The 27,681-nt window shown below is 42.6% G+C and overlaps 1 protein-coding gene across 1 annotated transcript in view; it reads left to right on the top strand.

Annotated features, from left to right (window-relative positions):
* LOC124556731 (transmembrane protein 183-like) overlaps nucleotides 1–27,681 on the top strand; it is a 153,644-nt gene that overhangs the window by 95,871 nt on the left and 30,092 nt on the right. Inside the window, exon 5 of the mRNA XM_047130730.1 lies at nucleotides 19,687–19,876. Coding sequence (XP_046986686.1) covers nucleotides 19,687–19,876 — 190 coding nt within the window. The remainder of the gene's footprint in view (nucleotides 1–19,686; nucleotides 19,877–27,681) is intronic.

Here is a 27,681-nt window from a genome sequence, read left to right as displayed (position 1 = left end):
TGCCGGGTCATCCTCAGCCCATAGGCGTCACTGGATGCGGATATGGAGGGGCATGTGGTCAGCACACCCCTCTCCCGGCTGTATGTCAGTTTCTGAGACCAAAACAGTGTCAAAGGCCTTCTGGAAATACAGAAATATGGAATCGGTTTGAAATCCCTTGTCAATAGCACTCAACACTTCGTGTGAGTAAAGAGCTTGTTGTGTTCTCCATGTAGTAATCCATGCCATGTCAAAATAAAATCTGGTCTGATGTTAAGGTAACCTGATTTATGGCTTGAACCCATTGTCATCACTTCCATTAAACTGAAATACGTATCTCTTTCCAAGTAATTATTGCAGTGTTTCTTCGATGGGATGTGTAGTGTTGATCCTGAAACAAACTGTAAACTGCATTTGGTGCAAGTTTTTGAAACTACAGAGACTCGTCAGTTGCTTTCAGCGTGGGTTCAGGAGGTGCCGTTTGACTCTTCATAAAACGACTTGCTGGAGGTTGTAGTATGGAAGTCTTAAATGTAATACCTTACAAGGGCTTTGCTTTATTGTAACATCTTGAAGCTGCTTCATAATGTGGATTAATTTAGGCAGGTGTAAGAATCTCTGCAATATTTCCCGACTGAGTGATTGGCTTACTGCAGAATGGGACTTTCAGAGCCAGACTTTACAGTCTGTCGGCAAGGACACTTGGGTAATTAACATTACTAAGTGCCTCATTTTAGGACCTTGAATGCTGATAGCTCCTGCACATTAAATTTTTATTAAATCCTTTGTTCAGTTATATTACAGTTGTGTGGTTTAGAGATCTATGGAACAGAGCAATCTGTAGGTGCTCTCTATGTTGACCATGGGTGCACAAGTTTGACTGTAGGGGATTACACTGTGATCATTGTGGCTAATAAGCTACCTCTTTTTATCAGGAGGCAGCTAGTCATGGTGCAACATTCGTTCAAGTTTGCAGGAAGCACCAGTCACCACTTAACATTTCAGTAATTCTATGACCATCTTTTTGCAGGTGTCAAAAGAGCAAGCAAGCTATCATGGGCACATTTGTGCAATTATAAGTTTGTAAATTTGGTTGTTGCACCATTGGATTGAAGTGTTTCCATCGTTATTATAATAAGACTCTAGACGGTATTAAAACTGACAGAACACAAAGACTTTTAACCATTATAATATTCTTAGATATGTATCATTCTGATTTATATGATCAGTATTACTTTATTAAATTTGTTCACACTGACTGTTCCAACGTGGCACACTGCTGGATGCTCTATCTTTTACTTGATTATGGCATTGTGTGTACTGAAGGAGTAAATACGGAATGACCAAAAAAAAACTGAACGTCTTACTCTGTTGAGCTGTAGCTCATGTGGGGATCCAGGGTAATGCAGCTGACACAACATCCGGACAGGCATGTGAGGAATTCAGCAGAGCAGTACGTTCCCACTCCGTGCACTTCATCATGTTGCTTTTGAGAAAGAATGTCGGTTATTAGAGGGGAATTGTGTGGATGGAAGTGCACAATGAAAACCAATTGTATTGTTCTTATTTTTTATCTAATATTGGAGAAATTCCTTTCAGCCACTCTGATAGAAAGGTTTAGAGCCTGCTCACTAATACCAGATCATCTTTTATGTCTTGAGGATGCACCAGTTTGCTGTGCTTAAGGTTAACACTCTCAAATCTGCCACGGTTTAATGAACTGAATTGTGTATATTGGCTATTTTTCATTCCTTTCTTCATTCACCTTCTCCTATCCTTGCTCCACTTTGGCATTTGAGGCTCCTCTTTTTTCATCTTCCTCCCTGTGTGCTCCTGAAGGCCGGCCCAGGCATCTGACACGTAACAGGTGTCTGGGTAAAGCAGAATTCCCAGCCCCGGGTCGACAGGTAGGGTTCACACGTACCCCCTGGTACAGGCCAGGCTTGGGGAGTGGTGATTGTCTGAGCTGCTGCCTTCCCAAATTGCCAACTGGTTCCTCTGTCAGGTGTTCGGGAGGTGTGAACAATCACCTAAGCCGGGTGCGCCCCATTCTGAAGGGGGGGCCGTCAGTTGGAAGGAGCACGCCATCGGAGATGCTGGCAATCATGAGGGATTTTCTCACATTGAGCCAATCATCTTCTTTGCCATGCACTTCTATCAAATGTAAATGGAATCAAGCTCCTGATTCAAAGACACTCCCAGCTGCACCGTGGTTCCTCATGATTTCACGTACTGAATACGTTCAGTCCTCTGCAGCGGTAAACCCATTTCTAATTAAGAACGGTGTTGATGCAGTTGCTGGCCCTGTGAAATCCTGCTCTTGTTTACGCATTGGCACTTTGCTTTCGGAGACTACTTCTGATTCTCAGACACAACCACTGCTTGCTGCTTCACTTCTCCGTGGCTATCCTCTTAGTGTCGAGGCCCATAGAACTCTGATTTCTTCCCATGGTGTTATTTACACTAGGCTGCATGAAGGTCTGATCAAGGCTGACATCCAAACGTACCTCTCAGATTAAGGTGTCATTGCCACCCATCGGGTGATTAAAAAGGTAGATGCCTCCTTAGTGCCCCCCCCCCCCCCCCCCCCCCCCCCCACACACACACACACACACACACACACACACACACACACACACATAATTGTTGATAGAGTGGTACTTCCGTCCACCATCAAAGCAGGCTAAGAAGTTATCACAGTCCAACCGTACATTCTGAACCTGATGCTCTGCTACCAGTGTCATTGTTTCAACCACACTTGAATGTCTTGTAAATATCCAGCCAAGTGTGTAATCTGTGGTAGGGATGCGCACAAGGGTGATTGTCCACCTCCTTCTCCCTGCTGTATCAACTGCAGTGAAAGACTATGCCGCTGCCTCTCGAGATTGCCCCACGTATCTTGATGCACGAGCTGTACAGGAGATCTATATAAAGGGAAAAGTACCTTACCCAGTCGTTCCACAGTTACTAGCTAGTTGCAAACCCTGTGTTCTACAGTCTGGCACTTACAGTACTGTTCTTGCTGCACCTTGTTCCATTAAGGACATGGTCACGCAGCCATGTGACCTCAAATTCAACTCCGAGGTTGTGAAATTGCACAGTGTCATGGTAGCATCGCCATATTCTCATCTAGCTGTGCAACAAACCATCAAACTCTTACCTCATGGGGCGAAGTCACCAGCTACACAACCAGCAGGCTGTAAAGGACAGAAGGAATACTCCCATGAAGACTTCCTATGTCCCTCCAGCCAACCAACACCTCAGTCTTCCTCTGCTAACCGGAAAGGCTCAAAGAAGTCAAACAAAGGCAAATGGTCTTGTCCTTCACTGACTCAGATCCTCTTCGATAGTGTCGCTACGTGATACCCTTCCCTGGCTGGTCTCCGTGTCGCCGGTGCATCTCCAACAAAGGGGATTTACTGCTGCTCTTAGAATTGCAGCGTCCTCTTATTCTCTGCCTTCAGGAAACAAATTGCATCCTCATGACCACTTTGAGGTTTCGCATTTCTTCCCAGTCTGTTTTGACCTTCCCCCCCAAGGTCAGCATTCTATCTCATGGTAGAGTCATGCTGTTTGTTTGGGATGACATTCATAGTCAAACCATCTTCCTGACTACCCATCTTCAAGCTGTTGCTGTTCACCTTTTCCTTCCTCACTTGACCTTTTCCCTTTGTACTATTTACATCCCTCCATCATTCTATGTCACCAGGCTTCCTCCAGCTTATTGGGCAGCTGCCTCCCCCATTTCTGCTGCTCGTTGACTTTAATATGCACCATCCCCTTCGGAGTTCTCCCAGAACCTGTCCGTCAGGTGCCCTCTTGGCCACCCACCTTAATCAACTTAACCTCTTCTGCCTTTACACAAGAGCACCCACATTACGCTTCAGACTCCTCGCACACCTATTCCCATTTGGACCTATCCTTCTGCACTGACCAGCTTGCCTATCGTCTCGCGTGGTCTGTTCTGTGTGTCACATACTTGAGTGACCATTTCCCCTGTGCTATCCATTTGCTGACTCCTACCCCACCCATGTCACACCCAAATGGCAGCTTACTAAGGCCGACTGGAGGATTTACTCCTCCCTGGCGACCTTCGATGAACATCATTTCCCCAGTTGTGATGACCAGGTGGAATACCTTATAAAAATTATCCTTACAACGGATTCCTCACACTTCCTCATGACCATGCCTTGTTGGCCTGAGGCATGCATGCTGCGATGCAATTTGCATGTGGAGACGTGCTGTCCGCGTTTTTAATCATCATCTTATGGTGGCAAACTGCTTTCATTATAAGCAGATGTATGCTCAGTGTCATAGCATTCTTCGGAATAGCAAAAAAGCCAGCTGGATTTCATTTAACAGTTCCACTCTCTCTTCCGTCATGTGGGGGTGACCTCCGACCTGACATAGCGGACAATGTCAGCATGGACCCTATTGCTACCTGAACACCTTGGGGTGCCATTTTGCGGAGGTTTTGAGCTTGTTCCACTATCGCCCTACCTTCCTTCATTGGAAACGAGCTGAGGCGGCTCAGGCGATGCCCTTCTCTTCTCAGAATCGTGACTGCTACAATGCTGCCTTTACTATGAGGGAGTCAGATCATACTTACTTTATCCTGATCCTCCACCCCAGGGCCAGACGCTGTTCACATACAAATGTTGCAGCACCTTTCTCTTGCAGGTAACCGCATCTGGGCAGAGGACACGTTTCCCAAACACTGCCGTGAAGCCACTGTCATACCCATACCTAAGCCCAGTAAGAACAAACACCTTCCTTCTAGCTACTCCCCGATTTCTCTCACCAGCTATGTTTGCAAGTTGATGGAACATATGCCCACCTGATATGGTGGGTCAAGTCTTGCCATTTACTAACCACTGCACAGCGTGGATTTCGAATGCGCTGTTGTGCAGTTGACCATCTCATCACTTTGTCCACCCATGTTATGAACAGTTTTCTGTGGACATTTCAGACTGTGGATGTGTTTTTAGTTTGGAAAAAGCCTATGACACCTGCTGGAGAACTGGTATTGTCCATACTCTCTGCAGATGTAGCCTCTCCAGCTCTCTTTTCGTTGACGATTTTGCCATCTGTTGCACTTCTCCATGGACTTCTCATTGAGTGGCGTCTTCAGCGGTGTATTGATGATCTGTCCTCATGGAGCACTGACAATGGCTTCCGTTTTTCCACTGGCAAAACCATGTGTATGGATTTCTGGTGGTGCAACTGGTTTCTTCCACCATTTTTACATATTGGACTTGTTGCTCTTCTGTTCATTGAAATTTTGAAATTTCTTGGACTCGTGCTCAATAGGAAACTTTTTTGATCTTCCCAAGTGTCTCACCTGGCAGCCCGCTGTATGCTGTCCCTCGTTGTCCTATATGTCCTCAATGGTACTTCCTGGGTTGCAGTTCGAACCATCACCTTCCGTTTGTACGGATTCCGTGTCCATTTGAAACTAGGCTATGTCTTTCATTTATGCATCTGCACGTCCGTCCCTCTTAGGTCATCTCAATACTATCCACCATCATGGCATCCGTTTGGCCACTGGCGCCGTTTACACTAGCCCGGTTGAGAGTCTGTATGCAGAAGCTGCTGAACTACCGCTGTCCTACCTCCATGACTTTCTCCTCAGCAGATATGCATGCCATTTGTCTGCCGTGTTTAGCCACCCATCCTATGCCGCCTCCTTCACTGACTCCTTTGATCGCCAGTATGGGGCACATCCCTCTTCTCTGTTACTTCCTGCAGTTCACTTTCAGTTCCTGCTCCGGCAGCATAACTTCACACTCCCCGCAACTTTCACAGTGGGTGTGAAACCTTCACCATCTTCACTTCATGCAGCAGCCCTTGTTCACCCTAGCCTTCATTTACTTCCTAAGGACACTGCTCCAGCCTCACTCTTTCGTCTTCAGTTTCATGACCTGTGCATGGAATTTCCCAATAGTACATTTAGTAATAGTGTACACTGATGGCTCTTGAACTAACCTTTGTCATGGGTGCCGATGTTTTTTCGCTATTAGCTTTCAGAACACTGCTCAGTATTTACAGCAGAGCTCTTTACCCTGTATCGTGCCACGCAGTACATCTTGCGTTATATGCTCAGACACTCTCAGTGCCTTTTAAAGCCCCTGTGTGCTGTACACCATCCATCCCTTAGTGCAACAGTTCCAGGAAAGCTGTCACTTGCTCACTCTTGATGGAGTGACTGTGATGTTTATATGGGTTCCTGGTAATGTCTGTCTGACAGGAAACAAGGCTGATAATGCTGCTGCCAAGGCTGCAGTACTCATACCTCAGCGTGCTAGTTCTTACATACCCTCCGATGATGTCTGTATTGCCATCTGTCAGCAGGTGGTGTCACTTTCGCATCACCACTGATCCTCCATCCATGGGAACATGCTCCGGGATATTAAGCCTCTCCCAGTGGCTTGGATGATCTTCTCTTGGCCCTCTCGCTGTGAGTAGGTCATTTTAATTAGGTTGTGTATTGGGCACTGCCTTTCTAGCTATTGCCATAAGCCACTCTGTGCACATTGCACCAACTTTTAACTGTGTGCCATTTCGTGATGGAATGCCCTTTTTTTTATCGGCTTATGTCCCCATTTGTGTTTGCCGTCTAAGTTATCGGACATTTTAGCGAAAGATGCACGGGCTGTCGACCATGTTTTACTTTTCATCCATTGTAGCAATATGGCGAACACCATTTAATTTTTAGTTCTGGACCTCCATTTCTTTGATGGTTTTTACATACCTTTCTCCACATCCCTGTTTATGGCTGTCGTTTCTTCCGTCAATTAGGATTAATGTGTAGTTGTTTTTAACACCCCTCTTTGTGTTAATTTTTTTTACAGTTTTGACATGGACGCTTAAGACCCTAGTTTTTTCACCTTAAAACAAAACACACTTTTCTTTCTGCTACTGCCATTCAACAGCGCTACTTGGTCACTTCCTCAGTACTGGTTATTCTTTTCCCTTTTAATATGCTGAAATTGTAACACCAGGAAAGGTAGCAAATTATGAAATTTCACTTACTGTGATTATACAGTATTAGAGGAAAACTGTATGATAAAAATTTGTAGATATGTGGGTATACAATGTGTGACACTTAATACACACAGCTGCTACCTCTGGCAGCCACAGTGACTCACTCTAATCCAGCTAACCATGAAGTTGAACTGAGTGTTGGTAACAGATACAGGGGCATCATTCCGTGCTGCTTCAACATTATGCTGGAGTTCATCAGACATTGCATCTAGCAAGTGATGTCAGTGTCTCATCAACTTGTGACCAGATGTTTTCTATGGGTGAGATATTTGGAAAATGCGCTGGTGAGGGCAACACTCCATGTATTGTACTAGGTTAGGACACAATGGGCAATGTGCAATCTTGCGTTATCTTGTTGAACTATAAGGGGCAGTAAAATGAAAAAGAGAGAGATGGAAAAAAACAAGTAAACTTTTTGTTATTTGAAATGTAATAGTCATAACAGTTAAAACATTTGTTTCTTTTGTGTCATCTCGTTGCCACTGCACTGTAGGCTTGTACTATAGGAAGCAAGGAGACGATGTTGTTTGGTGGCCGGTATACTCCTCTATAACACAAACTACATGCGTGTATTAACAGGGTTCTTTATTCATAAGAAGAAGTTACTTAAGATAGCCCAGGTGTTGTGGACTATTACAGAGAGCTTGTACCACATTTGCCTTGCTGCTGGTGAAGTACACATTCACTATGTACACTACTCTGGTCACTAAGTACTGAATGACTCTGAGCTAACCGCAACTGCGACTCCCACTGGGCTGCGACTGGTGACTCGATTCATTGACTCACTCGATGACTGGGTGACTGGGCCCTCCAGTCTGTGGCAGCGATCTAAATACTGGCAGTCAAGAGGTCGTTAGCAGTGCATTTCTTGCGAGTCTGTTTTTGACGTATATCAATCTTCTTGCAACAGGGTGTATACGCGGACAAGGAAAAAAAATTCCCGGGTTTCCCGGTTAAAAATACTCTTTCTCCCGGGTGGAAACACACTTTCTTCGTGTTATGTGACAGTATATTTTCCCTCGAAACTGCAAAACTTATCAATCCTTTGAATGATTATGGTTTTATACATGGGCGTAGAATTTCCCGGTACTTTAGAAAACAAAACTCAGGGAAAAAGACACGTTATGGAAATATCTTTGATGTGCAGCAACATGTACATTGCGTATTTTTGTATTACGAAAGTAAACGTTTGAACTCCACCAAACATCACATGTTACTTTCCGAATCATTGAATCAGAGATTGCGATGCGCTTTTGTAAGCTAGACATAGCTCATGTCACATGATCTCGCCAGCCAATGACAGCAGATATTCAGAGCATAGGACATGTAATGTAATCAGTCAACAGCAACGTCACTGTTAAATAGGACGAACACACACAGGAAAATTTTATGGTTAAAATTAATATACATAGTGTTGCTACAAGAAAAGCAAAGATTTTACATATAATATTGGTCTCTTTAAGTTTAATAAGCTGCAAGAGAAGCTAAGCTTTCGCATATAATGTTGACCTTTTTTGCGCGTGATACACTTTAAGATATACCACGCAAATGTGCCAGTAAAATTGTCTGATCTTCAGGGTCTGAATTTCTTCTAAATGGCTCGACATCAAAGAGTTGATTTTTAAATGAGTCAAATGCTCTGTGATTTAAGAAATTTATGGTACACTCTCGCACATAGTTCAACTTACGTAAAAGGATATTTACTTTGAAAGTAACGCTTTTCAAACCACCATTCGCAATATTTTCCCGCGACCTGTTAGAAATAGGTTCATTTGAGCAATTGCCAGAGAGTGCCAGATAACAGGCATCACTGTGCTTGCGCAGGTATCATGACGCAGGAAGCCTGTATGTACGTACAGAGTGTCCAAAAAGTATTCATCTAGTTTTAATTTTTTTTAAAAGTTAAGTACGTGTCATGTGAAAGGAAGGGAACATAAAATGTGAACATCCAGTCATATGCAATGAACCTTGGTAAGTCATTTTTATTGATGGACAAGAAAATAAATACATCCATAGCAATGTCAAATTTGACAAAATGGAGAATTTATTCAAGGGCTACTTCAAAAAGTATTCATCCACTCACATTTTTTAAATGTGAAAATATGATTTTAATTACAAAAATTAATATTTAGTGGGGTTTTGCTTTGCAGCTGTTACTGCTTGTAGTCGTCTGGGCATCGACTTGATGAAGTTTGCTGCCATAGAGGCTGGAATTTTGTCCCATTCGTTTTGAAGTGCTTCTTTTAGGTGTCTCTTATTAGAAATGTGTCTTCTCTAGATACTATCTTCCTGTTCTTTCCAGAGATGTTCAATAGGATTAATGTGAAGGCTCTGAGGACGGGTATTAAGTTGTTTTGGAGTATTGAACAGGAGCCACAGCCTTGTATTTAGAGCAATATGGTTTGGGTCACTATCTTGTTGAAAAATGAAATTTCCTTGTGCCACACCATTCGCCTGCCATCCGACCCAAATAAGTTACATTTATTCTCATCACAAAATATTACTCAATTCCAGAAGACTTCAGTTTTGAATCTATGTTCCAACACAAAATGAAGACGTTTCTTTTGATTCTGCTCACTGCGCGCTACCCATACATTTTGAAGGTATTTCTGAATGTGTTGGCACATACCTTCTTTCCCCTAGACTAACTCCCCAGACAACTTAGCAGCACTGATTTTAGGTTTCGTATTCATTTTCCTCATGACAAATCTCGCGTCTGCATCAAAGTGTGAGGGCATCCTGTACATGGTCAGTTTCTTAATGATTTTGTTGTGCAAAATCGATCTATTATCGACCGAACCATCGAGGTAGGTCTACCGACTACTTTAGTGAACTCGTAAGAAGATTTTTACTCATTATGTAAGCGCAGAATAAGTTTCCTTTCAATCAGTCTTGTCTCGCTACCCTTACGGCCCTTGGTGCTAATTGCACTGTATTGGTGCGATTCAGAACCATAACAGGCGAAAGAATGGGGCTGGCACGGTTGAATCTAGTGTACCGTGGGTCAGCGTTATAGTTTAATCAATGTACGCAAAATTTCAGCATGTTCAGATGGTGGATGAATACTTTGTAAACTAGCTCTTGTATTACATTTTCTATTTTGTTAACCTTGCTGTCGCTTTGGATATGTTTCTTTACTTGCTTTTCAACAAAAATGACTTACCAAGGTACTTCTTACATGACTGGCTCTTTAGATTTTGTATACACTTCTTTTCATGTTACACAGACTTTCTTTTCTAAAATATATGCAGCTATAGGAATACTTTTGTGACTCACTGAAAGTGCACATTCGTATGTCCAGATTCCCAATGAAGTAGACCTTGACCTGATATTAAGTTTTTCTGTGTGGTTTTTGGGATGTAAATTATCTTGGAGCACCAGTACTGTACTATCTCATGTTTGGTTCTTTATTATGACGTAATTCCACATGTGCTAGAAGATGAAAACTTGGACTTGAAATGCAGCGAACAGTTGAAACTAGCCAGTGTTGTGGAATTAAACATTTCATTTCAAATACATTGACTGCCTCTGCAGAAAAGGTTAATAAAAATCAAATTTCTTTAGCAAACAGATAAAAATAACTTCATTGTTCAGCAAGGCGATTAATGCTCGACTCTCAGAAATGTGGAAATAAAATAAAATCTGAAACTAAGAACATATTTTAACCTTCCGTAATTATGTGAATGTATTTTAATTAACTTGATAGCTGCCGTCCACAGATATCTGTTTTGTTTTCGTTTGACATGAGAGTAAACGAAGGGGAAACAGCAAAATCGCTAAATGCAAACATGGGTCACGAGAAGACTATAACTCGGACTGCTCTGCGCATCAGCCCCGGACCGACAATATTTGCTAACTTGGTCAATACTAAAAGAAATCGAATTTTCAAAAATATGTTCATCTTATAGCGCACATCTTTCTGAAAAGTCTGAAACATAAAACATATGTGTTCGAGGAAATTTAAGACATGTTATTTGGTCTTAAGTGTGCCAAAGTGCAGTGCCATGCCTCTTCGTACAGCATTCTTCTACCGCACTTCACTGTATTTCGCTCTGTGGAACTGAAACGTGTATATTTTGTAATGGGTGCCATCAAACTATATTCAGGACTGTGGTGCCTCTCCTGCTCCCAGTCGGCCAGTTTGACAGCCTGCCCCTCTTAAAAAAAAATCTCGCAATTAATAGAGGATCAGATTATTTGTAATTGGGAGAACAAGAACTCTCCAGAAAATTTGCACTCTCTATTGTCTATTAGCTTATAACTTGCTGTTTTGTGTGACATAAAATTAAATATAGGATACATAAAACCAACAAAGACAAGAGACAAGCAAGAAAGTACACATTTCTTCAATCCTTAGCTCCGAGCATTTTTTCTCTCTAATCTTGAAACAGGTTTACATGGCATGCTTTACTTTCTGTGAAAGATTCTATTACCTCATCCAAGTTCATCAAACATTTTGCTACATGAAAAATCGAAATGTCGTAATCTAATAAATAAAACCCAAGAGTGGTGTGGTTTCTAGATCTGATTAAGTCTATTTTGTCACTGACTGCTACTTAAAACTAGATAGGCCTTTCTAATGCAACAATTTTGTAGCACACACCAAATAAACGAGACTGTTTTGGCACAAAGGTCATTTTTATAACACAACAATATGATTCACGAAGTACCCATATGAAATGCCTATTAGGCCTACTAAAAGCAAAAAACTTTGTTAGAAAATAGTTTCACATTTCGTTCATACGCAACAGTTTCTGCGGCATGAGGTCGAAAAGTACTATTACGAAATTTTTATATAAATTTTGAATAGTCTAATTCTTCCATAATTTGCGTGATCTTCAAGTTTCTTCCCCTTCCTCGTTCCAGTAATCAATCTTGTCATCACCAATTCTGTAGCTATTCCTGCCATTGTCAAAATTTGTTCACCGATTAACTTCACTAACCCTGCCAGAATCACTGGTTTAGTTATCCCGCGATTATTCTCCGCTTAGGTGTTGTTGCAGGTTATAACACACATTTTCTGTGTTACTTCCAGAATAGAACTTAAGTGGCTGCTAGCCGGGGACTGTACAACTGGTCTTTACTAGTGTAGCGATCTGGCCAAAAAGTTTCTGTCAAAATTTCAGTTTCTTGGATACACCGAGAAGATAATACATAACTTTCCACCTGTTATTCCTGTTAGTCGTTTATTTCCATTCTGGCAGTCTGAATGTATGGGTTTCACTAGTGATTATAACAATGCTGATCATTTGCAAACCAAATCAACCACATAATTAGACAGCAATTGGCATTCACCCGTTCGGCTTTACTCCACTCAGCTCATGTAGCCCCGTCCCCTTTTGTCTGCAGAAAGTTTATTTCTAGATGTGACGAGGATTCTCTGACAGACACATCATGTACACTATGCATGCATTCAGAAAACAACTTATGGTTCGTTCAGAAAACAACTTATGGTTCGTTCAGAAAACAACTTATGGTTCGTTCAGAAAACAACTTATGGTTCGTTCAGAAATCAACTTATGGTTCGTTCAGAAATGTTTAAAAACCAACATGGATGCATTTCAAAATCATATGAATCGATTGACAGACATGCACTGGATGCTAGGCACTTTGTGAAACAATTCCCCCCCCCCCCCCCCCCTCAAGAATATGAATTTGGCACCCCATTTTCCCAGTAGCATCTGGCAGCTTGCTGCAACTGCTTGCACAGCCAACAGCCACATTCCTGTAGCCAACTGCGTATCTGCGTGAGCCCGTTCGTAACTGCTAAAACGAATCTAATGTAAACAGTTGTAACTTCATGCTCATCGGAGGCAATTTGTTGTTGTGAAGCATTGCCTAGTCTTCCTAAAGCCTTTGACACATTTCGCTGTTGGCAGACGCTTGTATGAGCTTTGTGTGTTGTTGTATGTGGTGCATTTCCTTTGCAATTTAAGTTTTTTTTCATTTTTTTCTCTTGTTTATGTTTTATTGTTGAAGTATTTTTCTGTAGTAGTGGAATACAGTAATAACCTTTGTTTGAGTATCGGTTCTTACCAGTCAAAATTACAAAAATTTGACTGAAAACTAAAACACTGAAAAATTCTGGAGTTTTTCCTGGTTTTCTCCCACATGAAAAAATTTCCTGGATCTCCTGGATGTCACGGGTCGTATACACCTGTGCAACCTCTTTGCCACCTTGTGTGCTGGCACCAGATAACACCAGCACAGTTCCACTGTGAGACAAGGCGGTCAACACCTCCATGGAAAAAGTTTGTGATTGCCTGCAGAACCATGGTTGTACCCGCCCACATGTTGCTCCAGTGATTTCTGTGTTTTTGGAGCCCTGAAGACAGACATTTGTGGCTGTCAATTTGCATCAGATGAAGAGGTGTACGCCTGGGTATAGTTGTGGTACCATAGGCAGCTGCAGACACTTTCCCATGAAGGCGTGGACCATCTTGTATCACAGTGGAATAAATAAATGTATTTGCAGTCATGGCAATTATTTTTGAAATAATAAACAGTTTATGTACTTCCCCCTCTGCCTCGTTTTCTTTGACTGCTTCCTTACATAATGCCACAGATCTCGAAGAAAGGATATAACTACCAGTCTTCACACATGAGAAATGCAATGCCTACTGTCCAGATTACTGGCTGTGTGAACCAGATGTGATCATGTTGTATACCCAGTGGCACATCCGTACCATCACGCCAGGTGTTAAGCCTGTATGAAGATCAGAATGCAATTTGGCAGTTCTTCATGTTTCTGCATATCAAATCATTCTGCTCCCATGAAATTTCTGAGCAGTGGATACCAAGACAACTTACTGAAGAACTCGGCTCAGATGTTGACATATGCCAATGCTTATTCTAACTTATCAATGGGGAAGATGAATCTTTTTGACCAGGGTAGTCACTGGTGATGAAGTATGGGTTCACTGCTATAAGCTAGAATCAAAACACTGGAGTATGGAGTGTAAACACGGCAGATCACCAAAGAGAAAAACTTCAAGATGTGGCCATTGTTAGGAAAGATTATGCTAACTATTTTTTGAGATGCAAATTGGCCTGTTCTGGAAGAGTACATGAGAAAGGGAACAACCACCAACAGTGAGACTTTAGTGAATTGTTGGAAAACAGGCTAAAGCTAGGAGTTTGTAGCAGACAGCAAGATCTGGTGTCAAAGAAAGTGTGCTGTTGCATGACAGACCTCCTGCACATAGCTCACAACGCCATTGAAACCATCAAGAAATTGAGTTTTGACCTACTGGAACACCCTCCTTGCAGCACAGATCTGACTCACTTCAACTTTAATTTGTTTGGGCCACTCAGGAATGCTTCACGAGGTACTTGACTTTCCTCAGATGTGGAGGTGCAAAGAGCTGTGCAACGGTGGCTTCACAACCATTTGAAAACCTTCATTGCAGAATTACTTAAGCTTGTGAACTGCAGGACCAAGTGCACTGAAAAGGAAGGATAATATTTTGTAAAATAATGTACCTGGCAAACAAGCATCCTTTTTCTAAATATGCTCTATGAAAAAAAATGACATGCCACAAAGGAATTATCTGAATGAATGGGACAGAAACTGGTAGATGTGATGTATGAGGGTGGTTTGAAAAGTTCTCTGAACAGAATAGGAAAAAAGTACTTAAATCATTAAAGCTTTTTTATGTTTCAATGTAGTCTCCTTGTAGGCTTCATCCAACGATGTTCCAGTGCCTTGATCCCATCTCGAAAATGAGTTTCCTCCAGGCCTGCAAAATAGTTGTAAACTCCGGCTATCAATTCTTCGTTTAAAGTGAATCTTCGTCCACCAAGAAAAATTTTCAGTTTTGGGAGGAGATGGAAGTCTGACAGAGCCATATCAGGTGAAGAAGGTGGCTGTGGCAACTATTCATACCTTAGTTCATGTAATTTTGCCATGGCGACGGCACATGTTTTTGATCCAGCGTCAAGAGTTGAAGCACCCATCTTCCAGATATTTTTTCATTTCTAATTCTTTGGTTAAAATGTGATATATCCTTTCAGATGACATGCGGCAAGCATGAGCAATTTCACACACTTTCAATCGACAATCCTCCATAACCATTTTGTGTACTTATACAATGATTTCTGGAGTAGCGACGCATCTTGGCCGACCACTGTGCGGATCATCATCTAAGCACCTTCAGCATTGTATTTACTCGACACTGTGCACCACTGTGGGGTTCGATTAGTGACAGAAGCTTTTAGGACGAGTCCGGTGACCAGCGTACTGGTGGAGGCTGGTGTTCCTCCACTGCAGATCAGATTTGCACAACTGCTCACCAGTTATGCAGCACACATTCATAGTTCCCCTGAGCATCCGAATTACGTCTCCTTTTCCCACCCGGGGATAACGATTGCGGTTCGCGTGCGGTCCCTTCTCTCCAAACTGGAGTCCTTCCCTTTACCACCTCTACTTGCAGTCCGTTCACGTACGCCTCCATGGTGTGTACCTAGGCTGCAGCTTTGTCTGGACCTTTTGCATGGCCCTAAGGATTCCATTAACCCTGCTGCTCTCCGCTGTCACTTCCTATCAATTTTTGACGTGTTTTGGGGCTCTGAAGTGGTTTACACCGATGGCTCAATGGCGGATGGACACGTAGGCTTCGCATATGTTCATGGAGGACATATTGAGCAGCACTCCTTGCCAGTTGACTGCACTGTTTTCACTGCAGAGCTGGCGGCCATATCTCGTGCTCTTGAGTACGTCCGCTCATGCCCTGGCGAGTCATTTCTCCTGTGTACTGACTCATTGAGCAGCCTACAGGCTATCGACCAGTGCTACCCCCGCCACCCTCTGGTAGCATCCATTCAGGAGTCCATCTATGCCCTGGAACAGTCCTGCTGTACCGTGGTGTTTGTGTGGATGCCAGGACATGTTGGAATCCCCGGCAACGAACTTGCCGACAGGCTGGCCAAACAGGCGATGCAGAAACTGCTTCTGGAGGTAGGCATCTCCGAAGCTGACCTGCATTCCGTCTTACACCACAGGGTTTTCCGGCTTTGGGACGCGGAATGGCTTAACAGCACGCACAACAAACTGTGTGTCATTAAGGAGACTATGAATGTGTGGAAGTCTTCCATGCAGGCCTCTCGCAGGGAATCAGTTGTCCTCTTCCGGCTCCGCATTGGCCATACGTGGCAACTGCATGGTTACCTACTCCTTCGCGAGGACCTACCTCAGTGTTGCTATGGCTCCCAAGTGACAGTCGTCCACCTCTTGCTGTGCTGCCCACTTTTAGCCGCTCTGCGGCAGACTTTTAACTTTCCCAGCACCCTGCCTTGGTGTTGGGCGACAATGCCTCCACAGCAGCTTTGGTTTTACGTTTTATCCGTATAGTGGGTTTCATACTTCTATGTAGGTTTTAGCACATGTCCTTTATCCCTCTGTGTCCTCCACCCTAGTGCTTTGTCCTCCACCCTAGTGCTTTTAGGGTGGAGGATTTTCATGTGTTGCAGAGTGGGTGGCATTCCCTTTTTATTCTCATGGTTGGCCAGCCACTGTAATTTGCTTTCGTGTTTTACTCTCTTCTGTTTCTAGCGTCTCTGTTGTTTTCTTGTCTTCTTTTGTTCCTTTTAGTGTTCATTGCCTTCCCTTTGTCCTTGTGGCTTTTCCTTTCTTTCCACTTTGTGTTACATGTTTCGTCTGTTTTATTCTCACACTTACTGCATTGTTTTATTAGGAACAAGGGACCGATGACCTCGTAGTTTGGTCCCTTCTCCCACCTTTAAACAAAGAAACCAACCAACCATTCATCTGTCGACTGGTAAGAGGTATATGCCAGTATGGGAGGTAGTCATAAAGTTATAATTAACACCCTCAAAGAAATGCACTGATCAGCCGGAACGTTATGACCCTCTACCTAATAGCTGGTGTGTCCACCTTTGGCATGGATAATTCAGTCACATCCCAAATGTGTTAGATTAGGTTCAGATCTGGCGAGCTGGGTGCCATCACATCAATGGGAGCTTGCCACAGTGTTCCTTGAACCACTCCATCATATTCCTGGGCGTTTTAAATGGCACATAATTTTGTTGAAAAATGCCACTGCCATCAGGAAATATGATTGTCATGAAGGGACAATACTACTTGACCGTCATGGTTCTTTGCACGAGCTCCACAGGACTCATGGATGTCCGCGTGAATGTTCCCCAGAGCATAAGGGAACTGCTGCCAGCTTGTCCCCAACCTGCAGTACAGGTATCAAGGAGCTTTCCCCTGGAAGATGACTCCCATCGGCATTATGAAAGTTGAGATTCATCAGAGCACGCAACGCTCTGCCACTGTGCCAACATCCAGTGCCAATTGTCATGTGCCCATGTCAGTCATAGTTGCCGATGTCGTAGTTTTAACATTGGCAAATGCAGGGATCATTTGCTGCGGATGCTCATTGTCGTGAGTTTTTGGTACACAGTGTGTTCAGACACGCTTGTACTCTGCCCTGCATTAAAGTCTGATGTTGGCTAGTGGTGCCACAGTTAGCCGTCTGCCCTGTTTTACCAGTTTGCCCAGCCTACGATGTTCAACATCTGTAATGAGGCGCGGCTGGCCAAACCGATGATTCTGGAGTGGTTTCACCACATGTTGAAGACACCACAGCACTCCTTGAACACTCTAAAAGTCATGCATTTTTCGAAATGCTCGTGCTGAGCCTCCTGGCCATCACAATCAGCCCTTGATCAAACTCAGATTGCGTGCCTTCCCCATTCTACACAGGGTCAGCACGCTGGCTGATGCTACATACACCATGCATGTGTGTGACTAGCTGTCATTACTCACCAGGTGCACTACCTGTCTGCAGTTCAGGTACACATTGAAGTGTTGAGAACACAGTACCACAGCATGTTGCAAGATGAGCTGAAACAAAATGAGCCAGACTATTGATAAAGTGGATTATTTAGCAGTAATTTGTTTTCTGCACTTGACAGGGAGAAATACTGCAGCAATATGTGTTGAGTTGGTGGAAGAGTATAGCAAATTTTCACTGTCTTTTGATACTTTGTGTGATCAAACAAGTCGGAGTGATGAAGAATAAAATAGGACACCATAGCTTGTGAGAAACGAAGATTATAAGATAAGTGGATTACCTAATGCTCGAGAACAGCATTATCACAATTGATACAATAGTGGAAAAATTTGGTTCCACAACAGCTCACTTCCATTCATAAAAACTTCTAAACCAAGACACAGCAGGAATGTTGCAGTTGTATCAGGCCAATTCAGACGAGTTGCTTTCTACCTTATCACCATAGACCTCAACACAAAGAAGCTAAACGAGTAGTGCAAATGTGTGGATTTACAGCTCCAGAAAAAGTGAAAGATCCGGGTATCATTGAGCAAAGATAATGATGAATGTTTCCTGGGGCTGTCACGGTGTGTTCCCTAACAGATTATACTCGTAAGGGGCGCACTGTCACTGGGCCATACTGCTGTAATTTCCTAACAGTGTTGCAGGAGGATATCAAGACAAAGCAACACCAGAAGCTGTACAATGTGGTGTTTTCATGCTACATCAAACCCCAACTCATTCTGCACAGTACACAGCTGCACATCCTTTTTCTTTGGGCTATCAACTGTTACCTTGCTCCTTGTGCTCTCATGGAACTTGATCTATTGATGTCTTCCTCTTTCCCCAGTGGAGAAACTATTTTCTCCATAGTGGGGACCATGGCAATGAATTTATTAGAAGAAAGTGGCATTTTCTACTTTTTCTGTATCAATTTTTTTTTTTGTTCACAACTAGTCTCGGGCTTCTCGATCATTCTAAAGTGTTATGGTTCTGCAGTAGAAAACAATGCTTTATGTATTGGAATGAGTGTGTTTTCAAATTTGTTTTCTATTCATGTTTGTTCACAAGACAACATTTATGAATGAACACACGTAGGAAACACACATTTCAACATGTAAGGAAATGTTTTCTATTGGAGAACCACAAAATCACTTGAGAATGGCCTGAAAGGCTGAAACTAGTTGTGAAGAAATAAAATTAATGCCGCAAAAGTAGAAAATGTCTTTTTTTAATGAAGAAACTTGTGTGTTGGGCATTTCCAATATGATAACTGTGTTTTCTGAAGAGCCAAAATACAGACTGCCAAGTCGTCCACCATTGAGAAAAATTTTGCACTGAAAGGTGAATATGTAGAGAATGGAGGTATTCCTGGTTTCTGTCACACAAAAATAAAGTGCTGTCAGGCGTGACAGATCTTGTGTTGCCAAGTGGGAATCATTTCATGAAAATCATCAGTGCAACTAACATCTATCAAGGCGTAATAACTTATGATATGTTTATTTTTATTCCTTTTACTTCAGTCTTGTTGCTGCACCACTTGCTGTCAGCAATGTCTTTGATTGTTAATAATTAATTAGTTTTCAAACATTTGCCACTCCATGACTCTGTAGGACACTCTGCCTTTCAAACTCTGTTGCTTTATTCTGACTGTATTTTTAAGAAAAATATTCCAGTTATATAGGTGGAAAAGTTTCCATTTTTCATTCAGTCTGCTGTCACTTTAATTTATTTGTTTAAGTACCATATTAAGAACATTTTTTGTTGATTATTTTTGTATTGCTGTGATTTTTATGACATTTGGAACCTTGTGATTAATAGACAAAACTGCCACGCACAGTAATCAATGCACTTCCTTTGTCAACAGATACTACAAACCAGGCACTCCTTTACCTGAAAAGCTGCAACCAGAATCAATGGTTCAACGGTATGGGCTGAGAGCCAGAGTAATAAGAGCTCTTTATTACATGCACAGACCATTTACCCTCAGATGTGCGAGTGCTACTCTCTCAAAATCAACAGTGTTGAACAGAAAGGTTGTTCGCCAGTGGTATCAGGTAAGAACTTTGCTATAATGTTGTAAACTTATTTTTCTGTAAAACTGGAGGTAATTTTTTGTGCTTCACCATGATGTAGAAGCTACCAATTTAGACACTCTACTGTGAAATAACACACAAATGTGTGTAATACAGGACCTGGTGCCTGAATGACAAAACCACATTGTCAGCCAATTTGAGAGGAGTACATTTTCGTAGTATGACAGTTTGTAATCTAATTACGCTTAATTAGAACTACTTGCCAACCTGTCCTGCTGTTTCAGCTGTTCGTAAGTGTCATGGTCCCCACGTTAACATTGGAAAAATTTCTTATGAAGTATTATAGTTTTTGAGGAACACAACAACAAACATGAATACTGGAGGTACAGAGTTCGCCCAACACTGAATATACATACTAAAGTACTTTTCTATAACAAATTCCAAAATTAACACTTCACCACTGACGAACCACATATCTTTCTTTGCCTTTTGATGAAAATACATGGTTGTTGCTTCACTTCTTTATGGGTGTGCACTCCTGTTAGTTTCCTGTGAGGCTTCTCATAGATATACTTTGAACCTTATGGATTTTAGATTGTCTTCACTTATGCAGTGGCTCAGCAGATTCATTCTAGCCCAGATGTAGCTGTAGTGCAGTTCTCTGTTGTACTAACTGTGGTTTTCACCATTCGTTGCTTTCTAATGTGTCAACTTACTTTTGCTGCAGCAGTTTGTACAAAAAGCTTGTGCTTTTACTACTAGCTCTTTCTGTGGACTTCTTGCCATGATGCACCTGTGTTAACACCTGAGATATACCCCCAATTCATGCGAAAGCCCTACTGTGAATGACAATTCAAACCATCACATGGTGCTGCAACTGTTGGTTTTTATTTGGAAATAAATTTTCTCCACAAACTGGACTGTGCTAATAATTGTAAAGCTTACATAGTGATTATGAATTGTGATATGTGTAACAGTTTGTTTGTTCAAAACAAGTGTGTCAATCTTGTTAAAGATCAGTGGGTGCTGCTGAACCTGCCTGCATTTAGCTCATTTGCAATGACTACGGTTGACATACAGCCCTCACAGGCACAGCACTGATTTGCTGGGTATGGGCTTGGCAACACCACGGTTCCTGAGCTGGGGAACCAGTAAGCACCACCAGTCTCTGTCACCGTAAGCTGTGGGCATGTTTCAGTGACCACCGCGTGGTGCGGCAGTGGAACGTTGTGTGTTTCAAGGAACAGGGATCTCGCCTGGTCCGCCTGGACTGCGAGGACGGGATAAACCTCTCTAAAAAAAAAAAAACCTCAATCTCAAGGTGTGCTGTGTGCTGATGGGATGTATGGCTGTTGAGGTGGAACAGTCATTAGTAGCAACCTCTGGGGAACCTGCCACAACTCAGTTGTATAAGGCTTACTCAGGTATGTGGGCAGGGAGGGGGGGTCTGTCTGAGTGGACCCTTATTTCCCTAGCTGCTTGTGGGACTGAGATGGAAACCTCGAAATTTTCATCTTCTCCTCTCAGTGGGAAGGGTGTAGCGCCTGGGAGTATCCTAAAGAATGAGAGAGGCTAGTCCTCCTGATAATAAGAATACTTTAGACTGCAGTAACAGGACTCATGGATAAAGAGGAAGGAGGGGATGTTTGAAAAAGTTTCCCCCCTTTTATATCCATAACAGTTTGGAAGGCCTTGCTGGAACATTAAAATATATCCAACAATTGCATAATGGCACATTGTTGGTCAAAACTAACAGGTAAAAGCATGCATGTAGACCATCTTAAGAAATTGCAGAAACTGGGTGACTATATCATTGTTGAGACGCACACCTATCTCTACTCAGTAAGGGCAATGTCACATGCCGAGATATCATGGACATTAACATAGCAGAACTGAAGTAAGAATGGGCATCCCAGGGAATAGTCGATGTGGAGCAATGAATGCACAGGAATAATGGAGAAACTGAAGAGATGACCACTTTCATTGTCACATTCAGTTCTCCGACACTGCGTTAACATGTTATGACTGACTGGGTTCCTTAAACTTAATGTTCGGCCTTACATTCCAAACCCTATGTGGTGCTATAAATGCCAGCGTTTTGGCCATACAACCATGAGTTGTGAAGGTGAAGCGATCTGTGGGAACTGTGGAAAAGTCTGAGGCTGGCATCAACTGCTCTGGGAACCACCCAGTCTGGAAACGAGACTGCCCAGTTTTTGCTGAAGAATGCAAAATACAGGAGATAAAAGTGACAAAGTGGATCCCCTATGCTGAAGCAAACAGGGAAGACCAATAGTTCTGCACTGAGCATCTAGTAGGTACAAGAAAGGCAGAATGCCTCTCAACAGCCTCTTTCTGCCTCAACCTTGAAGGGACAGGGTGCAGTCAAAGGTTCACGAAGTTTGAGACAAAAGCTGTCGCAAGTGCCGTCAGATGTAATTCTTTACCATCTGACGGATGAGGAGGATATCATCGAGTTAGATGCCTTGGATCCAGGCAGACCCTCCACTCCCCCTCACTCTTAAAGTGCTTCACCTCCCCTGCGCAAAGATAGGTGTAAATTAAAACCAGTCCAATGACATGGCTTCCACACTACAGTGGAACATGTGCTTTTGTTTACAAGAAACAAATTTTAAAGATACAGATGTACCTATGCTACAGGGATATATGCTATACTGCAAGGATGACCTATGAGGGGAAAGGGCCAAGGGAGGTGTTGCAGTAATTGTCACTAACACCCACCTCTCTTCTGTTCGCCGCCCCCCCCCCCCCCCCCCCCCATTTGCAAGCATTTGCACTGTTTGCTCACTGTATTTGCATCCACAAGATGCACTAGACTCTAAGGCTCTCACAGATCTATTGCACAACTCCCGCGACCATTCCTCCTCCTGGGAGACTTCAGTGGCCCAATACTTGCCCTCGGGGTCAGATTTTGGAGGGCCTCATGATGTCTCATGAGCTGTGCATCCTCGACTCTGGTAATCACACACATCTCTATATTGCTACTGGTACATTCTCAACCATCAACCTCTCTTTCTGTTCTCCCACTCGCGCCCACTCTGTTCAGTGGGAGGTCACTGACGACTTTCATTCCAGTAACCACTCCCCATTCCGCCTTCACCTACTGAATGGCTCACCACCTGAAGTTAAGCCCACAAAATGGATGGTTAGCAGCGTTTCAGCCAGCTGGCTGTGTTCGAACACTGTGACAGCGTCAAAGGATGGGTGGACTACATCACACAAGTGATCCATCATGCCACTGACTTTTCCATCCCACAGTCCTCAGGTCACCTCAGGAGGTGATGAGTACCTTGATAGACAGATGGGTGCCGTTCCACAACCTGAGAAAGACGTGCGGCTCTTTGACATTTTAAATGCTGGCTGACAGCAGACAACCTTAGGGCGTTTCCAGTCACGAGGGCCAAGGCTCACCACATCATTAGGGAGAGTAAGGAAAGGTCCTGACAAGTGTCCCTGGACTCCATCAGTCATTCCACTTCTTATGGGAAGCAATCTGGAGGATTTCTTGTAAACACAGCTATTTACCGAAGCAGCAGTGCTGAAACGGGAGCCTCCAAACAATGTCCAGAGACATTAAGATTCTGGCTGAGCATTGTGCACAAACTACTGCCAGTGCAAGCCAGGATCTGGCATTTCGTTGGTACCGTGCAACTGTAGAGAGGGAAAGTTGGACTTCAGGCCCAACAGTTCTACATCTACATTTATACTCCGCAAGCCACCCAACGGCGTGTGGTGGAGGGCACTTTACATGCCACTGTCATTACCTCCCTTTCCTGTTCCAGTCGCGTATGGTTCGCGGGAAGGACGACTGCTGGAAAGCCTCTGTGCGCGCTTGAATCTCTCTAATTTTACATTCGTGTTCTCCTCGGGAGGTAAAGTAGGGGGAAGCAACATATTAGATACCTCATCCAGAAACGCACCCTCTCGAAAGCTGGACAGCAAGCTACACCACGATGCAGAATGCCTCTCTTACAGAGTCTTCCACTTGAGTTTGCTAAACATCTCCATAATGCTATCACACTTAACAAATATCCCTGTGATGAAACGTACTGCTCTTCTTTGGATCTTCTCTATCTCCTCTGTCAACTCGACCTGGTACGGATCCCACACTGATGAGCAATGCTCAAGTATAGGTCGAACGAGTGTTTTGTAGGCCACCTCCTTTGTTGATGGACCACATTTTCTAAGGATTCTCCCAATGAATCTCAACCTGGCACCCGCCTTGCCATCAATTAATTTTATATGATCATTCCTCTTCAAATTGTTTCGTACGCATACTCCCAGATATTTTACAGAAGTAACTGCTACCAGTGTTTGTTCCGCTATCATACAATAAAGGATCCTTCTTTCTATGTATTCGCAGTCCATTACATTTGTCTATGTTGAGGGTCAGTTGCCACTCCCTGCACCAAGTGCCTATCCGCTGCAGATCTTCCTGCATTTCGCTGCAATTTTCTAATGCTGCAACTTCTCTGTGTAATACAGCATCATCCGCGAAAAGCCGCATGGAACTTCGACATTATCTACTAGGTCATTTATATATAGTGTGAAAAGCAATGGTCCCATAACACTCCCTTGTGGCACGCCAGAGGTTACTTTAACGTCTGTAGACGTCTCTCCATTGAGAGCAACATGCTGTGTGCTGTGTGCTAAAAACTGTGCAATCCAGCCACACACCTGGCCTGATATTCCGTAGGCTCTTACTTTATCAGGCGACAGTGTGGAACTGTATCGAACGCCATCCGGAAGTCAAGGAAAATGGCATCTACCTGGGAGCCTGTATCTAATATTTTCTGGGTCTCGCGAACAAATAAAGCGAGTTGGGTCTCACATGATAGCTGTTTCTGGAATCCATGTTGATTCCTACAGAGCAGATTCTGGGTTTCCAGAAATGACATGATACGTGAGCAAAAAACATGTTCTAAAATTCTACAACAGATCGATGTCGGAGATATAGGCCTATAGTTCTGCGCATCTGCTCGACGACCCTGCTTGAAAACTGGAACTACCTGTGCTCTTTTCCAATCATTTGGAACCTTCCGTTCCTCTAGAGACTTGCGGTACACGGCTGTTAGAAGGGGGGCAAGTTCTTTCGCGTACTCTGTGTAGAATCGAATTGGTATCCTGTCAGGTCCAGTGGACTTTCCTCTGTTGAGTGATTTCAGTTGCTTTTCTACTCCTTGGACACTTATTTCGATGACAGCCATTTTTTCATTCGTGCGAGGATTTAGAGAAGGAACTGCTGTGCGGTCTTCCTCTGTGAAACAGCTTGGGAATAAGGTGTTTAGTATTTCAGCTTTACGCGTGTCATACTCTGTTTCAATGCCATTATCGTCCCAGAGTATCTGGATATGCTGTTTCGATCCACTTACTGGTTTAACGTAAGACCAGAACTTCCTAGGATTTTATGTCAAGTCAGTACATAGAATTTAGTTTCGAATTTGCTGAACGCTTCACGCGTAGCCCTCCTTGTGCTTTGACATCGTTTAGCTTCTGTGTGTCTGAGAGGTTTTGGCTGCGTTTAAACTTGCAGTGAAGCTCTCTTTGCTTTCGCAGTAGTTTCCTAATTTTGTTGTTGAACCCCGGTGGGTTTTTCCAGTCCCTCACAGTTTTACTCGGCACGTACCTGTTTAAAACGCATTTTACGATTGCGTTGAACTTTTTCCGTAAACACTCAACATTTTCAGTGTTGGAACAGAAATTTTCATTTTGATCTGTTAGGTAGTCTGAAATCTGCCTCCTATTACTCTTGCTAACCACGCGCACGTTTCACATATAAATAATGGTATAGTTTGAAAGTATATCATATTCGAAGTTACTAATGTATATACCTTTTTTTTTTTATCAATAAGACGTATCCTCTTTCACAAACACAAAAATTAATTTTGGAACTTGTGTTTTAGAGATATAAAGTTTGTAAATATTTTTTTTAATTTTTTTTTTTGTTGTCTGCACAGTCACCAGCATCAGCTTGATCATCATCATCATCATCATCTTCTTCTTCTTCTTCTTCTTCTTCTTCTTCTTCTTGGCTCTGCAGCCTTTGATGCAGCCTGCTCTGGGACATCATTCCATTCATCCCCGACCAGTGTCTTGTATCTCCATCCTCTGACTCCAATAATTTTTAAATCTTTTTGTATCTCATCCAAGTGTCAAATCTTGGTCTTCCCCTGCTTCTTTGTCCCACTTGGTTGTGTAGTAGCACTAGTTTGTTGGGTTCTCATATTATGCATGAAAAATATGGCTACCCATTTCAGGCAGTTTATTTTAATGAACTTCATAATTTCAAAACCATCATATAATCTGTAAAGTTCAAAATTCTATTGTCTATGCTGTGCTCCATCTTCATTAGTAACCCCATAGATGCTTTGCAATACATTTTGCTCAAATCATATTATTAGCTCTTCACACTGTTGTCAGTGTCCGGGTTTTTGAGCCATATTTAATACTGGACTTATTAAAGTTTTATACAGTTGACACTGTTCTTCTGGATTTAAGTTGTGGTCTGCTCATAATAGCATTTATTATCGTATTCATACTAATATCGTTCTGTGATGTCACCAGTGTTCCCATACAGACAGATTCACAAACAGATTCTATTTGCTCCTGGTCAAATTCTAACACTGTATTTAGTTCTGGTCATGTTATTCACATGTATTTGGTATTACTGATGTCCACTTCCAGTCGCATTTCTATTGCTGCTGCAACCAGTGCCGAACATGTTACTTTAGCAGTGAGTTCTGTTCTTGCAAAAATAACATTATCATTTTCATATGCCAAAACCTGCACCATTCTATTCTATTGTATATTGTGACTGTTGTACTGATTTGAACTGCCCTTGTTACCTTCTCAAGTGCTATGTTAAAAAGCATACATGAGAGTACATCCTCTTGCCTCAGTCCACAGTTCCAAAACTTGGTGTTAAACTTTTGTGTATCTGTATTTTAAGTGATGTTCCTGTGGTCAAACTTACGGGGTGTATTAACTGTTGTGATATGTCTAGTTCATTTATGGCTTCAGTAAACCTATTTCCTTTTATGGTGTAATAATTGACAAATGTATGATGTGTTTCTATATTGTGTTTCTTTGTTTTTCCAATATGTGCCACAGGGTGAATATTTGGTCAATAGTTGATTTGGCACATCCAAAGCCTGCCATGGATACAAAGCCAGGAGGAGAATATTTTATATGTTGTTTTTGAGTAATGTAATTCCCCTATAATTAGTTCATTCCAGGATGTCCCCTGTCTTATGTGTAGCATATATCACTCCCGTATTCCAGTAATCTGGGATGACTTTTTGCATTCATATATTTAAGATCAGTGTGTGCAGGCATCTAACTAGATGTTCTCCATCACAATTAATAAGCTCTGCTAGCAGGTTGTCATTACCAGATGTCTTCTTGTTGTCTAATTTCTTTATTGCTAGCTGAATCTCATGCATTGGGCATTCTATTTTCCTCTTCTTTTACCTGATGGGATTTCAGGTAGTTCCCATACTTCAGCATTATCTGAGTGTAATGATTCCTTAAAGTACTTTTTCCTCTACGTTGTGTTGTTTTTGGTTGAAATTCCTTTCTAAGGTTATTGACCTTTCTGCAGAATTTCCCACTTTCATTAGTGTTATCCAGTGATTCAGTATCCTGCAACTGCCTTCCAGAAAGGCTCCTCCTCTTTGCTTTCAGAATCTGGTTTACTGTACACCTTTTATCTCTACACTCATCCACTAGCATTCTTGTCCTTCTGGCCTGCATTTTTTTTTTTATGCTTCTTTCTTTGCTTTCATTGTCTCCTTACACTCGTCTTC

Source organism: Schistocerca americana, chromosome X (genome assembly GCF_021461395.2).
Source record: "Schistocerca americana isolate TAMUIC-IGC-003095 chromosome X, iqSchAmer2.1, whole genome shotgun sequence".
NCBI classification, from domain to species: domain Eukaryota; kingdom Metazoa; phylum Arthropoda; class Insecta; order Orthoptera; family Acrididae; genus Schistocerca; species Schistocerca americana.
Note: the sequence above shows the minus strand (reverse complement) of the source record. Positions and strands in the feature narration are given on the sequence as shown.